Consider the following 19823-nt stretch of genomic DNA (forward strand, 5'->3'; position numbering starts at 1 on the left):
AGCAAATATTTATCTAGTGGTAAGGTAGATAGAAGTAGAAGAAATTGTGAAGAGCCTGAGAGAGGATGGTTGGACGGGTATAAAAAGCATCAGAGAAGCTAAGCAAGGAGAGAGTTTCCGGAGTAAGCAAATGTCCAACAGGTTGAAATATTGCAAGGAAATCAAGTATGTTAATGCTGCAAACTGTTCGGTGGATTTTGCATTTAGGAGTTCAGTGGTGGCTTTATTGAACAATGGTGTCCATTGGGTGTGTTTATAAAGCACTGTCACATTTTGTCATTGTATGAATTTCCGTCTGCTGAAATACCCACAGTGGTTTCTGGGTTCCAGATTGGGCCCTCATTAATCCGCAGGGCACATTAGCTAGGTCACGGCTAAGTGTGAAATACTGAGTAGGTAGAGCTAGGTGGCACTCACTATCCCTGCCCACCCTGCTTGCATCGCTGATTTGCCTGGAAGCGGGGTGGGGGAGATGAAATCTTGCTGCCACTTACGTTGTAGACACAGATGTAGATTTATGGAGAGCTGATGTGTAGGTGAGTTTTGAGGGTAGGGGTTGTGATGACAGGGGGTCAATTAGAAGAACATGGACCCTGTGGCAGAGAGCTCAGCATAACAGGTGTCGGGCACAATGAGGAAGAGAGTCTGAGAGTCAAAAGAGAGTGCTGGCCACAATATGAAGAGTCTGAAGCAAGCCAGATAGCTTGTGCCCTGAGGGAACAAAGCTGTGCAAACCAAAAGAGATACCTTAATAAAATCTGGAACACCTCTGCACCCAGATGATGTGCTCTGGGATCCCTTTAACAGACCATCAGGTGGAAGAGGGCAGCTATTCCCTGAGTATGCCAATTTCTCGTAACACCACAGCGCTGAGAAGATCTACCCCTGGGAAGGGCAAGAGCAATGTTATCAGCAGAGCCTGGCAACAAGCAAAGGAAGCAACAACCTAGATGGATTACAACTTCCTGGAAGTACATTCTAGGGACCCCCAAAATTTGGGGGAGCGCCAAGCAGTACTTTGTAAAAGGCTGAAGTTTCTGCCTGATTGCATGGAAGCCAGAATCATTGTGATTTAGGTCACAAGAAGAAAATAAAGTATTTGACTATATCTCAAAGTAATAGGGAGGGCAAGATTTCCTGAGACTTGAAACAATAGAACAATTCTCAAATTTTGTTTTCTATGTAAGTCAGTTTTATATTTGAAATATTCAGTTAAGTTTAAAAATTAATGTATAAATTGCATATGATAGTTTTAATCACTTTTTCATATTAGTTCTTATTGGTCTTTATTTTTAGATTTTAAAATTTGTTTTCTCTCTCTTTTAGCTAAGTTATGCTGGTGGTCAAATACTTTTTGTAATGCAAAAAAACAACTGTTTATCAATAAAATTGCTTTCCAATTTTTAAATATGTTTTTGTCTTTTTAAAATAAAAATCTAGGTGTTTTTTTTTTCTGTCTCTCCTTTGTTTCTCTGTGTTTTTCTAATTTTGGGAGGTATAGAAAAGCAAGGAAATTAACATTTCTTGAGCTCTCTACTATGTACCAAGTTTTAATATAGATTAAGATCATGTTTTTCTTTTACTATTATTTTCAAACTTTAAATTTGGTTCAGAAACAATTTTCACACTCTTCTTATTGTGTGTCTTAGATTTCATAACAATAATAATTTACGTAGCATATTGGACTACCTTTGCTGTTCTAGTCATCTAAATCACTATACTTACTGTCCCTTTCTATAGCCCCAATCTTTCGCAGTTTATTTTGTAGATGCAGATTGTATCAAAATATTCCTTTGGGTTCTGTGTTTGCAAAAGACTTTCTTCTGCCTTAAACACAAACAACCACCAAACCCAACCCAACTAAACCAAACAACAACTAATATCCAAAATAAACAGTGGCGTTGGAGCAATATGACGGATGTCTAGTGAGAATCACGTGTTTTTAAGAGATCCATGATAACTTTATTCTTAGGTATTATTTATGTTCTCTTTATTATACAAGTTTTAAAATCTTATACTATGAATCTTTGAATGATAGCTCTACTCTTTATCTATTTCTGTTAAATATCAAATGTCTCTGTAGTTGAAGAATTTGACAAGTCGATATCCAGAAATAATTCTCCAGATACCCAAGAGAGATTTCTTGTTCTTTCTTAACTGAGGATGAGTTATTTTCAATGACTTCTCTCTATGCTTTCTATGATAGTTTTCTTCTCTTTTTCTCTGGCAACACTATTCACAGATGGAATTGGAGAGATCGGGTTTTTTTTTAGGTCTACAAGGTTTTTTTGAACCTTTAAATTTTAAACAATCTCTGTGAGGATTTGATTTCCATGCAGGAATAAGATATATTCATATTTTCTTGAATGCCTAAAGTTTTATAGTTTTCTTCATATAAACCTTATACATTTCTATTTAGCCTAGGTATTTTATTTCTTGTTACTATTATGAATAGGATTTTTAAATCTATGACTTAAAATTGCTACTGATTTTTTTAAAGAAATCTGTAACTGTAATAGTGGGCATTTTTGTCTAATAATATTTGCCCAGTAATATTGGGCAGTTTCTCTCTCTTGGATTTAGTGGATAAATGCTCAGTGTGCTATTTGCTATTGTTTTTGATTGATAGCCTTTTATATGTTGGGAAAATTTCCCTGTTATCCTAGTGTATGCAGAGTGTTAACAGGGGATGGGTGTTGAATTTTATTTAATGGTATTTTGAGATGATGATTCAAATATTTCTCTCAAGACATTTGATTATGAAAATCCAACACCAGATTCAATCATTATCTTTTGGACCTTCTTATTAGTGGTGTGCAGTTGCCAGTTGTAAAAAAAAATGTCATATTAAAGAAGACCTTTACAATCATTTCAATAAATCTTAAGATTAAAGCTAGTTATGTATTAATAACACCTTATTGGTAAGCTTGCCTGTTGTTTGAATTAATTCTATTGGATTGATGTACAGAATTCAATTGATTCTTACAAAAGTCAGACTGAAAATAAAAATGCAGAAATATGCGATTAAGACAGATTGTATTTATGTTTCTTGCAACAAATGGTAAAACCAATATATAATCATGCACAAACTAAGAACAGTTTTAGGATCTTTACAGAGCATCTGCCAAAGTAAATTATAAATACCTCGGTTAAACGTTGAAAGTATGTTGGGAAAAGAGCACTATGGTTGACAAAGATGAAAAATCATTGGAAGCATTTAAACACTTCCAAACTAGATGTGGATAAAGTAGAAGAAGTTCCTGAGTCTAACGCCCAGGTGAACGGAGCATGAGGGGCGTGCGTGGAGAGTGGTTAGAGGACTAAGCAAGGTGATCTCCAAATACCTGTCCGTAGGTGAAAGCCAGTTCATCCCTGTGTCCTCGGGCCCACAGCATCCGTCTGAGATGGTTTTCCGACAGCTCAGCCAGAAGCCACGAGCGGCCTGAGCCGGGCAGCCCCAGGCAGAGAGTTCTTACAGCCCTGACGCGCTGAAAACAAGGTGAGCACCGCAGGTAAATGCGTGGGGACCGCTGTTCCTTAGCCTCTCTTGGTTCACCCAGAACATTTCTGAGCCATGTGAGAATGTGCTGTCCATGTGCTCAGAGCTCTTGATGAGCCTGTGAGAACCGCGCTACTGGAATAAGTGGAACGTTTGAACCCTTCCTCCTCATGCAGCCTCCAATCAAGACTCCAAAGTCAACACACTTGTACCAAAAACAATCACATCAATGCATATTTTAAGTTACGGTATGATTTTTCTATATTTGAAAACATTTTGTGTCTTCTTAAAATAAGATTGTCTCTGCCTAAATGTTTTTATATTTAAAAGACCTTTCTATTATGAAATGATGGTGATAGTAGATAGTTTCTTTCTTCACAGTTAGTTATTTACTTCCAGTACTGCTCAGTACTAATGAAGACATGTCAGGTGCCATGTGAGTTTGTAAAGAGGGGTCAACCTGAGTCCAGGGGGCAGAGAAGACATCTGGAAATGGCGCAGCCACTGGCTTCATTCAGGTGAGACCCATGAAATCAAATTCTGTTTACCAGTCTAAATGGTGGTTATTAGAATTAAGTGGGAGGGTACCAGGAAACGCTCTCATTTCTTACTGCGAGTTTCCTTTCCCAGATACTGAACAGTGGGTCCAGTCACCTGGAAGCTGGAGGCACACAAGGAAGCTATGCAAGGAGAAGGGAGAATGTAGTCCAGAATGTTCCCCAGCTTTGACATGCACTCTCTCCTTTTCTCTCTCAGTGTCTTTCTTTTCTTTCCTCCCTATTCTGTCTTCTCTTTATGATCTGTCTCTTTTTTCTTGCTCTACCTAAGACGATGGTCATAGAGCAAAAAACATTCATGGAAAATAAGTTTCCAAGCCCTCGAAGCTGACGAATTTAGAATACTGGAACAATAAATTACTGTAGCAGTTGAATGGATTAGGTAGACACTTGGTAACGATGGCTTGTCTTCGTTGAGATCTTTTCTGTGGGAGCTCAGCTACACTAGTCAGGGTCGGAATTATCCAGAGAACAGCAGGGGAAAGGTAGAGGAAGTGAGATGCCCATGTTGTTTGCCTTCATTGAACCTGTCTAGAAGAACCTAGAAGGTTCTCTGGCACCATGTTGATTAGCTCTCCCTGGGCAAATGTGGGCGTGCGTTTCATTTTATTGCATCCTGCAGCTTATGTATTTCTGAATCAAAATTGCTAGTTGGCCTCCCACCTCCCTCTGACCCCCAGAGAACAAAAGTCTTAAGCAGACACGAATCTCTAATGCCAATTAACTGGAAAGGACATTTGTTTTTTAAATACTTTCATTAGTCAAAATAAAATAATAGGCAAATCTCTTGGACAGGGTTTATGGTTGCAAACAAACGAACAGAAATTCACTCCAGCTAATTTAAGCAGAGAGGGAGTCATCTAGGGATATAGGTAGCTTATGGTGAAGGCCTGCGCAGTGAACTTTAGACTTAACTCCCAGAAGCACGTTGCAGAACTGGCCTCCCAACTGAGCTGCTGCTTGCCCGGTCAGAAGCCACCACCACAGCTGCTAACGTGGACCACACTGCCTGCCCTGGCACTCTTTCCCCCAGAGCAAGTCCGAATCAAAGTCTCCTGAGGGGTGTGTGTCTTACTGGCAGAGCCTCAGTCATAGGTCTGAAGCCAAGAGACAGACGAGAGAGGCTGGGAAGTGGAGCTTTGTGGGTTCCCACTCTGGACAGGAGGGCTTACCACATGGAGGATTATCACATTGCAGAGAGGGGGTTTAAAAGATTTTAGGCAGCTATGAGTGGCAGCTCTTCAATATCCCCATGTTGATCCCTTAATTAAAAATGTCTCTGCTTTATGAAATTCCAGAGTCTGGGAACTATAGTGAGCGAATAATAATCTAAAAAGATTAAATTATTAAATTATTTAAATTATTAAAGGTCTTAGGTATAGATTAAAGAGCTTGAACTTGATTGGGTAGGGAAGAGTGTGTCGCCGAAGGAGGAGGGGAACGCCACGGGAACACACATTTATGCCCAGAACCCTTTTGGAGCCGGGCTGGGAAATAATGTTCTGTATTTCCACAGACAAAGTTAAAACTCTGTCCTCTAGTCAGTTTTTTCCTTTCTCTCTCTGGCTTTGTCTGTCTTGCTTGCATGTTACCTATTGCTGGTCATCAGCGGTAATGGTGAAATTCCACATGGTCACTGCAGGCCTCCTTCAGATAAACAGTCTTGGTTGTGTGAGAATTTGGGCTCTTTAATTGTTAATTCCATATGCTGCTAGATTGGTTGCCCCAGGTCATGCTCCTTGCTATAAATACTTCTTACTGCTCTCCTATCTGTGCCAACATCTTAGAGCCAATCCAGGATCAAGGAACTGTGGGAATGTCTGTGGTTTATCAGCAGTCTGTCTGAACACTACTGCAAGCTCTCAGGTAGGCTGTATTAATAGTAACAGGCATCCGCTCTCTGTAATTATGCGGGGAGGTGGTCAGAGAGGTAAGCAGCAAGGCCAGTCCTAGTGTCTGTGTGGTTTCACAGCAGGATTCATGGAGGCCCATGGGTACCCGAGAAGCCTAGATTGTGGCTAAGGATTTCAAGGTCCTGGAGTGGTGAAGTCCATCAGTGACTGGATACGAAGGAGTGGGTGGACTTGCCACATAGCAAAAGTATTTTCTTCTTGGGCAGGGGCAAGACTAAATGAGACCATAAAAAATTGAAACATCAACAGCATTACTTAAACAAAACAAAACAAAACAAAAAAACCCTGTATTTGAAAGGCCTTGGCTCTGGGGAGTCAGGTTGGTACAGAAACAGTGGGACATCTTTGGTTGGCTGGCAGGAGCACAGGGTGCTACAGAGAGCTGTTGCCTAGGAAACCTTCTTAGCTCTAGACCTGACCACAGAGATGAAGGAAAAGAGAATCCAGAGAGGTGATGGCTTGAGATCTTAGTGGTCAGGCCTGCCCCATGTCAAAGGGGAAAATAGCACGTATCTGGGTCTCACTGCTTTTCAAGATGGGGCCTGGAAGAAGCGGGGACCCTTAACTGTTCTGTGATCAGGTCTGGTGATTGGGCTCCACGTGATTTGTCGGCAGACAGAAGATCTCAGGGAGGAACCTGGAGTCCCTGGTGAAGAGGGATCTAAGGTCCTGGGAAGGGTGAGAGACCCCTCTGAGTGTTGTGACGACAGAGACACAGCAGGATCAGGTGGGAACCTCATCTCATGGGTCCTGGGAGATAACTCATGAGCAAAGGTACTGGGGGCAGCCATCTTTTGTAGGTAAAGACAGTTCTTTTAGTGTTGTGCGGATCTCCTCTCCTCCACTGTTGTGACTGAACTAAAATCAGGGAGATGTTTGTCCTTAGTCTCCTTTTCCCCTCTCCTCACTAGGAGTGAGGTGTGATGAGGGTGCACACACACTGTCACACACTCAGGACACTGCATCAGAGCACAGGGTGGTTGGAGCATTCCATATGACAACAAAAGCCGTGGAGGCCCGAGCCCAGGTGACATACTTTTTCTTCACCACAGTGTTCAGCTCTTTCTGCTTTCCCTCTCCCCCTCAGAGATGTTAGGGTTCATGGGCCAGAGGGTCCTTCCCTGACCTGGGAAGGCCCCAGCCTAAAACAAGCCATGTATTGTAGCACTGCAGAGCATAGACTTTGGAACTAGGCTGCCTGGATGAAATCCCAGCTCTGTCACTTACTAGGTGTATGACCTCAGGGCTGCTGTCTCCTCATCTGGAAGGTACAGAAATAACAGTACCTGGCTCGAGGGTTGAAACAAAGGCATGAATGTAAAATTTTTATAACAATCTCTGGTAGGGCCGGCTGAGTGGTGCGTTGGTTAGGAGTTGGTTTGGGATGCCCGCTCTGAGCAGCAGGGCCACCAGTTCGGATCCCACATGAGGGCCAGTGACGCTGTGCCCTCTACAGCTAAGATGGTCAACAACAGCTCAACCTGGAGCTGGGCTGCCATGTGTCGCCGGCGACGGCGTAGGCTGCAGTGGGGCTGCCGTAAGCTACTGTGAGTGGCCAGCAGCCAGCGTGAACAGCTGTCCAATGGCCAGTGAGCAACTGCCTCACCTGGGAAGAGCGCAATGATGGTGCCAACTTGGGCCAGTGAAGCAACATCCTCCACAGCTAGACTGAAGAACAAAAGGACATCAACTTGTCTGTTCCCCTTCCCTGATTCCCCAATGCTGTTCCCTTCCCCCAATTCCCCAATAAAATCTTTAAAAAAAAAAAGTCTCTGATTCATAGCTGGTGTCATACAGGTGTTAGCTTTTAGAGATTGGTTCAAAGTATTCATCCAACAATTTATTGAGCATGTATTATGTGTCAGGCACATAAATACTGGGAATGGCACAGTGAACAAGACCAGATTTGTGCTTATATGATGCTTACATCCTAGAAGGGGGGCAGTTAGTAAACAAATGATGAATCCATCAAAATGCAAGATAATGTTAGGCAGCGATAAGTGCTATGCAGACTATAAAAGAGGGTGAAGTGATTGAGCGAGGCTGAGGAACTGCCTTAGTTTGAGTGGGAGGGACAGCCTCTTAGCGGAGACGACACTGGATGACATGTGTGGATTAGGGAAGGAGCATCACGGACAGAAGGAACAAGGCAGGGACATATGTGACGTGCTTGGGGAACGCAGAGGACAATGTGGCTGGAGTACAGAGAGTGACGGGAGAGTGGTGTGGCGGGAGGTCAGAGAAGTAGGCAGGGGACAGATTAAAGGGACCTTGAAAATTATAATGTTTGCAAGAATTTCAGATATTTTCAGAGCGGTATCTGAAGCCAGTAGTGAATGCTAAGCAGATAACTGACATGATTTGATTTGTGCTTACAACAAAAAAAGTCATTCTGTCTGCCATATTGGATTGTACAGGAGGGGCGATCGTGGAAGCGGGGAGCCCAGTTAGGAGACTGGTGCAGCAGTCCAGCAGGAGAGCATGGTGGTTTATACTAGGATGAAAGCTGAGAGCTAGGAATGATAGATCCATTTTGGAGGTAAATTTGACAGAACCTGCTGACGGATTGGATATGGGGGTTCAGGGCAAAAGAGGACTCATTTCAGGTCTTTCACTTGACACTTTTTATGGGTATGGGGAAACTGAGAGGGAAGCCGGTCATAGGTGAAGTCTATTTGGATATGTTAAATCTAATATGCATATTAGATATCTAAAAGGAGATGCCAAATGTGCAGGTACATATATGAGGCTAGTGCTTGGGGAGGAGTCAGAGTTGGAAATATAAAAACAGATGTCATCAGCATATAATTGGAACGTGAAGCCCCGAGGCCGAATGAGAGCACCTGGGAGGTGCCGACAGGGAAGAGAAGCGGCCTGGACGCTGGGCTTTGGGTCTCATCAACTTTCCGTTTGATCAGAGGAGGAGCCAGCAGAGGAGACTGAGATCCATGGCCAGGGAGGTGGGGAGAAAACAAAATGAGTGAAATACTGCGGTTCTCTGTAAACATGGAAGTCAAGAAAAGGAAGTATTTTTAAAAACCAGGGAGTGGTCAACGCTGTTGAAAGGTCAAGTAGTGTCGTCAGGCTGAGTCAAGTGGGGCCTGAAAAGTGTCCGTTGAATTTGGCAACATGGGAGATGCTGGTGAGCTTGCTGCTGGCTTCTGTGGTTTGGGGGTGGGGGTGGACAGAGCTGGGCTATTCGTGAGTTAAGGGGGTCGGGGAGTGCGGCTGGGGACTCTTTTCCTCCGACTGCTCTTTCCTCGCCTTTAGGGCAGGAAGGAAGGAAGGCAAGGAACAGCCAGTTTGTTTTTCAAGGAAGAAAGGACAAGAGGGGCCTGTCTGGGATCCTGACTCTAGACTTGCCTCAGCTCAGCAAGGGGTGCATCACGGTTTGGGACACAGCCTCGTTGTAATTCAGAGGCACGCTGTCCCTTGCCGCCTGTTTTTTATCGCTGAAGAAACTTTGGTGGGGCAGGATCCTAGGTTTCTGTCACAATCTATCTGTTTCTCTCTCTATTCACTGAGAAGAAACCCAACCTACAGTTATCCTTCGTGCTGACAAGTAACAATTAGAATATTAATTTCATTTAAAAAAAACACCACATTTTGGGGGGACACAGGTGTTCAATGCAAATGACACTTTACCTTTAATCCCAGCTTTTGGAAAGCTTTCAATCTTGTTAACTAGATGCTTAAACAAATTAAACAACATGACGAATTCCGCAACCGTCACTGACTGATTACAACAGGAAATTTTTCTTTAGGAAAGTTCACTCTGTAGGTACATTCATCCGATGGCTAAGTCATAGCTAGGATGTTCTTTAGACTGAGGCAAGGATATCATATTCTAATAATAGGCCAGTCAAACCTGCAATTGTTTATTCACTTTGATTTCTTTATTCAAAGCTGTGCTTTAAAAACTAAATTGTAAGAACCTGGTGTTTGAAATAGGTTTCTGACCTCGTCCCCACCCCCTCCCCAAAGGGTAAAGCCTGTTCCAGCTTGTACGTTTACTCCACCCTGGAGGAAACTGTTAATTTCTAGATCTTTCAAGATGCCAGACTGGTTAGTCAGAGGTTTTCTAAGCTGGTTCAAAATGCCTCCCTTTCTACTTCAGTCACCACTCCTATGATTCTCCACTCCTTCAGCTTCATATATACACATTGTAAGAAAGGAAAAAACGGTATTAAAATTGTAATACTCAATATTTACCAATAATAAAAGATGAATACAAGTCATGTGAGTGCATTGTTTTGGCACCCCGGTATGTTTCCCAGCCCCTTCTCTTTTCTATCGACACCTCCCTCCAAGGGACTCTCTTTCAGTCTCATGACCACATTCCAGTTATGTCCTGATGACATCTATATTTATATTTCCAGCTCTGACTCTTCCCCAAACTCCATATATATAGACATGGAAAGAGAAGTCGATCTTTCAAAATGGTATCTGCTGTCTAGTTTGGAAGACATAACATCAGGGTTTCAAAGACAGAGACTAATAAGTTGTTGTAATCAAACCTCACTTGCCTTCCAGGAGTTATGAGGATTAATTAACCAATCAGACGACGTGCTCACTGCTTGCCATTATCATGGTTCTAAAGATGTGAACACAGAAAGGCTTTGCTGCTGGATTAAGCCCGTCATGATCCGTGATGTGCTCATTTCTTCAGCCTCATCTCATATCCACCACCTCACACTGCAGTTAACAGTCATGTCATAATTCTTTTCGGAACGCGAAAGGACCCACAGAGCTCTCTTTTTGCCTCTTAGCATTTAGAAAGAATTCGTTTTTCCTGCCTAGAACTACTTTCCTTCCACCCTTCCCCTTTTTACCCAACTTGGTCTTGCTCATAAATGAGAGTTGGGGCTCACTTGTAGATTTCACTTCCATGGAAGCCCTCCTTAACTATCCACGATTGGAACAGAAAATCCTTCTCCATGTTCTGGTACTCCCTGCATCACAGCACTGCGCACACTATTATAAAGGTACAGCCGTGTCCCGGGTACCAAGGGACCATTGAGCACTCAGGTAAGTGCTCAATACATAGTCACTGAACGAATGACTTGAATAACTATGATTTTGTAAGTAATAAATTAAAAAATATATATTTTCCTTTAAAACATTGAAAAAAAATCACAATGATAAACAAAACATTAAATGAATTAAGTACTTTAGCTTCAGTGTAACAGTTTGTAAAGTTTTAAAAGTTCCACACCTTGTGACCAGAGACACTTGGCTAATTTTAGAGAACAGTTTAATGTGATTTGCACAACAGTAATGATTTGCACAAAGTCGGTGTTCAATAAATTCTTATTGGTAAAGAAACTAAAGTATAAGGTTTTGAGACACTTTCTTGGTGACACAAAAAGCTGAGATATCATTAGATGGTTTTCACATTCAAGTTAGCAGCCCTATGATGTCCGCTCTGACTTGCTGCAGTGCACACACACACACACACACACACACACACACGCACACACACATGCACATGCACGCACACACACATGCAAACACACATGCACACATGCACATGCACACTCACTCACATTCCCTCACACGCACTCACGGTCACACACACACCCTTACAAAGATTGAATGACAACGGCCCCACTCTCCCAACCCCCAGCTTCCTCCTTTTCCCACCTCTTCAGTCACTTCCCTTGTGATGTCCTCACTGGGAGCAGGTGTGTGAGTGGCCCCTGGGGTGGGGCGCAAAGGGGGAGAGGCAGGACTGGCCAGACAGAATGACATGTCTGTTCTGGGCTCAGGTACAGCCGGAACCCACGCGTGGCAGAGGCATGAGGCACCGCCAGCGGGATCAGGCAGGGCTCCCGAGGTCCTGGCCCATTCCCTGCAGGTTCTCCAGGTCCCTCTCTGGGCTAAAGAGTCTGGAGTAGGAAAGGTGGAGGAGAGGAAGGGGCCCTGAGGGAGACTGGCCAGGCCCCCGGGGGGCTGGGAAGGTGACAGTGCAGGAAGCAGAGCCCAAGGAAAGCATCTAGGGAAGGGGCGTGGTGGGCCAGAGGCTGGGAAAGGGGACAGCCAGACCAGACCCAGGCTGTGGAAGACCTTTGTACTGAGGGCCGCTGCTGTCTCCTGGGCAACAGGAAAGAAAACACGCTTTATAAAGGCCTAGATTCCACTCCAGGGCATGACAACAATTAACCTTTATGGTCCATTTCTCTTCCTGACTCCTTTATTCTTGGCTCTGAAGACACAGTGTTCTGTCACCCTTACCTCTCACCTGGGCATCAGAACTTTTCCCAGGAATTAGGCAGTTCAGCGATGTTTTCCCCCGTTGGCCTAAACCAGGCCTGCTTCCCTTTGCTACAAAACCACTCTGACTTCCCGCTAAGTGAGTTCGTGAAGCCTGTGTGGCCCATTCTTAAGCCTCCCTCCGTGCCTCTGTCTCCTGACCCTCCTCTGCCTCTGGCAGGACTCCTGCGTGCGGGCTCCTTACAAGTTCTGTGACCACCGCCGGCAAAGTGCTTCTCCCCAAACCTTGGCCTCCTCATCTGTGAAATGGGGACAATAATAATTACCTTCAATGGTTGTTGTGATGATTAAACCCAAAGGGTCACTTATTTAAAGGGGGCTTTAAAAACCTGTTTTGTGCACACTTTTGTAACAGCTGTGGTTTTCTAATTCCAGTCGCTGCTCATTTCAGAGTACATACATGACTTCCCTTTTAGAGAATGAGGGGAAATGTTCCCCATCTAATCTGTGTGACATAAAAGTAATATTCCCCCGCTCTTTTCCTTTTCAGCTGGAACTTTTGTGTTTGTGGGAGCACCTGTATTATGCCAGACATTTTTGGCACCGCCCTTTCCTGTAGCCCTCACACAGAACTGAGAAATTAGCGTGATGATTCTCAGTTATAACTTGCTCAAGGTTAATAAGTAGAAGAGCAGGAGTTTGACACAGTTCTCCTTAACAATGGCTCTCAGGCGCTTTCCAGCGATGTTAGTATGCCTCAGATGACAAAGGGCCACGCCTCACTCCTCACTTGATTCCTTCCTTGCATCGTTTTCCAAAAGAAAAGACTCCTGACCCTTTCTGAGGAATCCCGTGTGTAAATGTCCATCCCTCAGGCTGGACTGGTTTTGTTGAAGTTCGCTGGGATCCCGACCTTGACGGCCACCGCGGACCTCTGGCTCTCACGGCCCTGTCCGGCCTCCTTGACTCCCGATTCCCGGCCTCTGAGGGCCGCTGGCCGGGGTGCGGGGCCGTCCAGCCGGAGCTCCCTCCGTCTGTCCGCCCGGTTCTCAGCACTTCGCTCTGGTGCATTTCCTGCTGCTTGTTTCTTGGCAGCCCTGTCCGTAGGATCTACAACTCTGAGCTTGACTCTGAAGTGGCTGGCCCCGGGTCCCGGCCCAGTTAAAGTCCACTGAATGTTTTTCAGGGATCATGAATGCCAGGTTCCCCATACTTGGCTCTGCTCACTTGGTAGGAGCCCCACAAAAAGCCATTGCTTGAATCGCAGCTGAACTTGTCACATTTAATTTCAATTCTAGACCCAGTTCTTCACCCTCGTCTGGCCCAGAGGATAGAACCTGTGTGCCCGTTTTCCCTTTTCCTCGGCCTCATGCCCTGATCCCTATGTAGCTCTTTTCAAGCATTGAGGGATTTATATTTCCCTAAATGCATTGAGTTTTTATTAATTAGTTTCTCCTCTTTCAAGCAATAAACGCTTATTGTGGAAAAATAAAATTAAAGAACACCCATAGTCCTGCCACACATCAAACAAAACAAGAAACGACAAATACACGGGATTATGGAGCTCAGCTGCCCACCAATAACCACCAGCCACTTTGGGGTACATCCTGCCAAACTTCTTAATGTACATTTGTATGACATTTACATTGTTTACACATTGTGTTTTAAAATCTGCCTTTCACTCATTGTATTTTTAACATCCTTAAAAATAAATATTCACCATGAACCAAGTTTTAAGTTTTTTTTTCTCTTGATATTGTATGAAATGAGGGCAGGAGAGCAGCACAAGGTCACTTGTAGAATTTGCACAAATTCTACAAATTGTCCTAAATAGATATCTTCCCCGGAACCCTGCTGCCATGAAGAGCCACGAGGGATCTTTTAATGAAGACAGCAAGGACAGCAGCCGGTGTGGCTTCAGGGGAGCTGGGCTCACTAAGGATCTTCTTTTTGTGTGCTCTGCGTTCCTTGTATAAAGTCGAACAAAGGCCGGAATTTCTATTTCTTGCTTCAGGTGCATTATTACGGAGATATAATCTATTTGTAAAGTTGCTTCCAATACATTCCCTAAGTGGAGAGGCTGTATCAGATTATGTCCATGGGAAAGGTTCGTGGGACTCGGGTGTGCGCTGTAAAAGACCCAGCTGGGACAGTGGGGTGCTGCGGCTCTTTGCTGCTCCAGTGTCTGCATTTTAGTTGGCTGCGTTCCCCGTGAACAATAGCCCATGTTCTTCAGGTGCTGTGTCAGAGGCCAGGAATATCCCTCTCTGTTTATGATCTAATCTGAGGACGAATCTCTGGTTGCCCAGAAACAGGAACATGGAAACTTACTGAGGTCTATTACTGTGGCAGGTTGTATGTTCCAAAGAGGGCTGCACAAGTATATAGATTTCACCCCACATGTTCCTCTTACAATGTTTCTGATAATCTTCCTACTGACGAGTAGGATTTATGTTCCATACCCTTGGAAATGGGCAGGATTTTGTGACAGTTCAAATCAATTCATTTGGTGGAAGTGACTCTATATGATTTCTGAGCTGAGTTGATAATAGAATTTAGCATCCACCTGGCTTGCTCTCTCAACGTGCATCTTGGGAGCCCTGATCCTACACATAAGAAGTCAATTCAGGTACCCTAAAGCCACCATGCTGGGAAGAGGAGTGGAGAGGCCTCTTAGAGATGGAGAGAAATACACGTGGAGCCCCAGCAGTGCCAGCTTTCATTTGTTTGAATCTTCCAGCATCCACTGTCAGACCTGTAAGCGAGCCAGGAAAACCCATAGGTCCCTGGCAGAGTCAAAAGTAACACCTCACAGGGCATGCCTTACTCCCATGGAAAACAGGTCCATTGAAGATAAGCTCACTGTAAGACATTATAAAGCACACAAGGAAACAAGACGCCACAAATATGACTCAGCAAGTGCAACAAATGGGTGAAGTTACAGTCTATCAACTACAGATAATAGAGCAATCTGAAAGAGGCTTTTAGATAAATATGTTTATAATGTTCACAGGGATAATGAAAAGAATAGACTCCAAGATAAAAGTACGATATTTCGGGAAAAAAAGAACAGATAGATTTGGAAAACCATGAAATGAAAATTCTAGCAAGGAAATAAACATTCAATGGAGATAGAGTAGAAAATCCAGCTGCAAAGAGAATTAGGGAATTGGATGATAGATATGAGAAAATTCCCCAAGATCAGCACAGAGAGGTAAAAAGATGGAAAATATGAAAGAAAAATTAAACTGTGGAGGATAAATGAGAAGCTCCAACTCTTATCTAATAGGTGTTTCAGAAAGATAAAACAGAGAAACATGAAGAAGGTAGGGATGGGAGAAAATGTTTGAAATACGTGAGGGCTGAAAAATTTCCAAACCTAAAGGACTTAAGTTTGGAAATGCATACCAAGTCCTGAACAAGATATCGAAAAACAAAATCCACCTAGACACTAATTAATAATGTAAAATCAAATGAAAAAGAAATATTAAGTTACTACACAGAGGAAAAACATTCATCAAAGAATAACAACGAGATGGACTGCAGACTTCCGGGAGGTAGTGGAATGGTAACCTCAAGGTGTTGGAGTCAGTAATTGTCAACTTAGAATTCCTTAGCTGATGAAAGTCTGATTCAAGAATGTGAGGAAAAAATAGAATGAGAGTGATATACAAAGATATAGAGAATTTTACTCGCAGATATGAAAAAAATACTAAAGACTATATATACGTCACGAAGATATAAATTGAGCCCAGAAGGAAAGAATGGAGTACAAATAGTAAGGACAAACATTGATAAACTATGTTGGAAAAAATAATTAAAAAATAATTATAAAAGTAGTTACAATGATGACTAATTTAGTAAAGATTTGAAAAATAAATGGGGAATAAGAAAGCAGAAGATAGCGATACATAGTTTATAGGAGAGGAACCTGGGAGTTTAAGTGTTTTGTTTATTTTTATTTGTTAGTTTAAGATTATCTTTAAAGGAAGGGGATAACAATATTGACTCATCTTGGATGGTAAGTACAAATGTTAATATTTTAAGGGTAACCGCTAAGAATTGAAATGGAATGTATAAATTCCAAATCAGCAGTGTTTAGAAAAGGGAGTAAACTAAAGAAAATTCAGTTAATAGAAGGTAAGAACGGAGACGAAAACAGAGAAAAAGAAATTTAAATAAATATGAAATGAGAGGGTGGTAATCAATCCAAAGAAGGTGACCATAATGTGACAGAGAGTGCTAGCTTTCACCAACATCTATCTCTGCCTTCCATCGTAAGAGAATTGTGGTTGGGACGTGGCTGGCCCAATTTCCCGCACTCCTAGCTGCTGGATGTGACCTTGTAGCTATGTTCTGGCCGATGGGAGATGAGCAGATGAGAAGTGTGTCACTCTGGGTCTAAGCCTGAAGAAGTTGGGCTTGTCCTCCTTCATGCCTCTCCTTTCCTTGAGCTGTAGCTCCCTAGCCAGTTTCTACCAGGTAGGTAAAGGCAATGCCCGAGGGGCTGGAAGAACAAAGGAGCCACCCCAACAACCCGGACCATTTAGCCCAAGACCTTTACATTACGTTTGGAGCCAGGCAGGGAGGAAGGACTTCTTTCTTACAACCACCTTTTACCCTAATTAATGTACATGATAAATGAAAACTGATTAAAATAGGCTACTAAAAGACAGACTCTCAGAATGAGTTAATAATACGGAACTTCAACTGTTACATACATGACACACTTAAAACATAATGACTCAGAGTGGTTGAAAATAAAGAGATGGAAAGATATGTACTAGGCAACCACTAACAAAAAAGAAAGCTATTGTATCATACGAAATAGAATTGAAGCTGAAAAAAACAATGGACAGATAAACATGTAATAAACTTAACTAGGCAAACGGGGCTACAGTCCTGGCTTTGTGATTTATACAGTGGAACCTTGAGCAAATTGCTTTATTCTTTTCTAGTTTCAGTTTCCATCTCTGCAAAAGATGACAATAATATATTATTGGCAGAATTGTGAAAATTAAATGAGATAGTGCATGGGAAACTGATTTTTCTATAGCCATGAATATAATAAAGTTTTATCACATAATTTATTCACCATTTACTGAGCACCTACTATGTGTCAGAAACTGTCCTGAGAACTAGAAGATGGAGGTAAGTCCATTATAATACTTGTCATCAGAGAGATTATATGTACAAAAAAAAAGAGTTTAATAGTCTTCTAAGGCATTACGATGGGGTACATTTAGACTAGAGAGTGACCAATTTTAACCTGCAGCGAGGTCAAAAGATTTCATCAGGAATGTTGAATTTTATTTTTTTAAGTTTTTTTTTTTTGTTGGAGAATCGGGGAAGGGGGAACAGACAAGTTGCTGTCCTTTTGTTCTTCAGTCTAGTTGTGGAGGACGTCGCTTCACTGGCCCATGTTGGTATTGTGATCATTGCGCTCTTCCCAGCTGAGGCAGATTGGTCGCCAGCCATTGGACAGCTGCTCACTGCGGCTCACGCTGGCTGCCAGCCACACACGGTAGCTTATGGAAGCCGACTGCAGCAGGGGCTGCAGCCTACACTGTCACCGGCGACTCACAGCAGCCCAGCTCCAGGTCAAACTGTTGTTCACCATCTTAGCTGTAGAGGGCGCAGCGTCACTGGCCCACGTGGGATCTGAACCGGCAGCCCTGCTGCTCAGAGCTTAAGCACCCAAGCCAACTCTTAACCAACGAGCCACTCGGGCGGCCCAAGAGTGTTGAATCCTGAAAGATGAATACGTATTTGGAAAAGCTGGAGTAAGAGGAAGGACATTTCATGACAGGTTCAAAATAAAAAGTGGCATGAAGGGGAGCTACATGTGAGGAACTCAGAGTGTTTGATGAGACTGGAGAAATAGATACTAAAATATTAGGACTTCATCCCATAGGTAATGGGGAGACATTTGAAGGTCTTAGCCAGGGAATGACTCTCTCAGTTTTGTATTTTGGAAGGTTTACTTTGGCCAACATGTGAGAGATGGCAGGGGTAAAGGTGCCACTAGTTTAGAGGCCGTGAGATTAATACGGAAAATAATACAATGTTTCAGGGGCAGGAGCAGTGAGATGGAGGGAAGGTGATGGACAGGAACCTCCGGTGCGGGAGGGGGCAACAGGAGAGGGGAGGAGGAGCCTGGGACCCTGTTCACATTTCTCCTTGGCTGGGTGGATTGTGGAGACATTTACTGAGAGCATGAGATTCGAGGGAGAAGCCAGCTGGCAGGAAAGTTAACTTCTGTTTCAGTCAAGCTGAGTTGAAGGCCTGTGGGACGTCTGGGTAGACATTTCTGGTAAGAAATCGCGTTTACAGAACTGGAGATCTGGGATAGGAATGGAAATGTACGAGGTAGCACATGGTTGGTAGTTGAAGCTGGGTTTGGTTCTGGACACATCCGGCAGCATTAAAAAAAGACCGAGGGAAGGCAGACTGGGCATTCCAACATGGAAGAGGCGGCAAAGGAGCCCAGGAGGAAATGGAGACGGAAGTGTCACAGGTGCCAATGGAAGGGATAGTTTCAGGGATAAAAGCCTGGTCCCCAATGACAAATGTTGCCAGATAGGTTAAGTAAAAAGAGAAAGTGGGGTGGGGGTGGGGTGAGAGGTGGTGAGGGGATGGGACCCAAGCCCAATGATTGAGAAGATTTCCGGAGCCACAGATGACCTTTGTGAGGATCCTCCCTGGGAATAGGAGGAGATGTCACAGAAGTTTTGCAGGGATGGATGAGTGGCAGCTTAAGATATGGGTGTGAGATCAGCAACGGGCATTTATCTCCCAAGGAGCTTGGCTGTGAGGTGAGGACTGGAGGCAGGCTGGATCAAGTAAGCGTTTTTAATGTTTCCGCTTGTTTTCAAAATGTGTGATTTGTGTTTGACATGATTAAGGGCCATGGGAAGATGCTGATGGGAGGAACCTGGACGTCCAGGGGAGGGACTGAGCGGTGAATGCCCACCTTGGATTGGAATGAGATGGAAACGGACTCAGATGCCAGAAAGATGATGGGAAAAGCTATCTGTATTTTCAAAGGGCGGGAGAAGACGACGGGCCATTTATTGAGCCTACACTGCGGGCCAGCCCCTTCTCCTAATCTGAACGTCGTCCTGGAACTGGATGGCAGACCCACTCCTTAGCGCGTGTCCTTTCCAGGAAACCGTTAACGATGAAAAAGGAATAAAAGAAGCCCTCCCTCAAGCTCCCCCCCTTCTGCCGACGGTAGCCGATCTGCAGCCTTTTGAGCATCACAGCGAAGCGAGCATCCCTGGCGCGGCCGGTGCGCGAGCGGCTGCGGGCCGAAGTCGGTCCCCGTCCGGAGTGCTGTCGCTGCAGCCTCGACGCCTGGAGGAGGGAGGCGCCTGCAGCGCGGCCGGCCGGCGTCCGGAGGGATGCGGGCGCGGGCTGCCGGCACCGGGGGAGGTCGGCGGGGACGCGGGCGCCGGGGGCGGCTCTCCGGGCCCGGACCACCAGCGCGTCGCCGGCCCTGCCCGGCCTTTCTCCGCGGCTCCCGCTGCGCCCGGCGCCTGACCCCGGCGGAGGCCGCTCCCGGCCGCTCGGTACCCTTGACCACCCGGCGGCCGCTTTCGGTTCCGCGCCTTATAAGGCCCGACAGGGGGGTCACGTGCG

The 19823-nt window shown here is 44.3% G+C and overlaps 1 protein-coding gene across 1 annotated transcript in view; it reads left to right on the top strand.

Moving 5' to 3' along the window:
* The first annotated feature begins 19497 nt into the window (after positions 1–19497).
* LOC109386838 (diacylglycerol kinase eta-like) overlaps positions 19498–19823 on the top strand; it is a 92626-nt gene continuing 92300 nt past the window's right edge. Inside the window, exon 1 of the mRNA XM_019650365.1 lies at positions 19498–19753. Within this exon, the coding sequence (XP_019505910.1) occupies positions 19586–19753 (168 nt within the window). The 5' untranslated portion in view covers positions 19498–19585. The remainder of the gene's footprint in view (positions 19754–19823) is intronic.

This window comes from Hipposideros armiger, unplaced genomic scaffold (assembly GCF_001890085.2).
Source record: "Hipposideros armiger isolate ML-2016 unplaced genomic scaffold, ASM189008v1 scaffold_140, whole genome shotgun sequence".
In the NCBI taxonomy this organism is placed as follows: domain Eukaryota; kingdom Metazoa; phylum Chordata; class Mammalia; order Chiroptera; family Hipposideridae; genus Hipposideros; species Hipposideros armiger.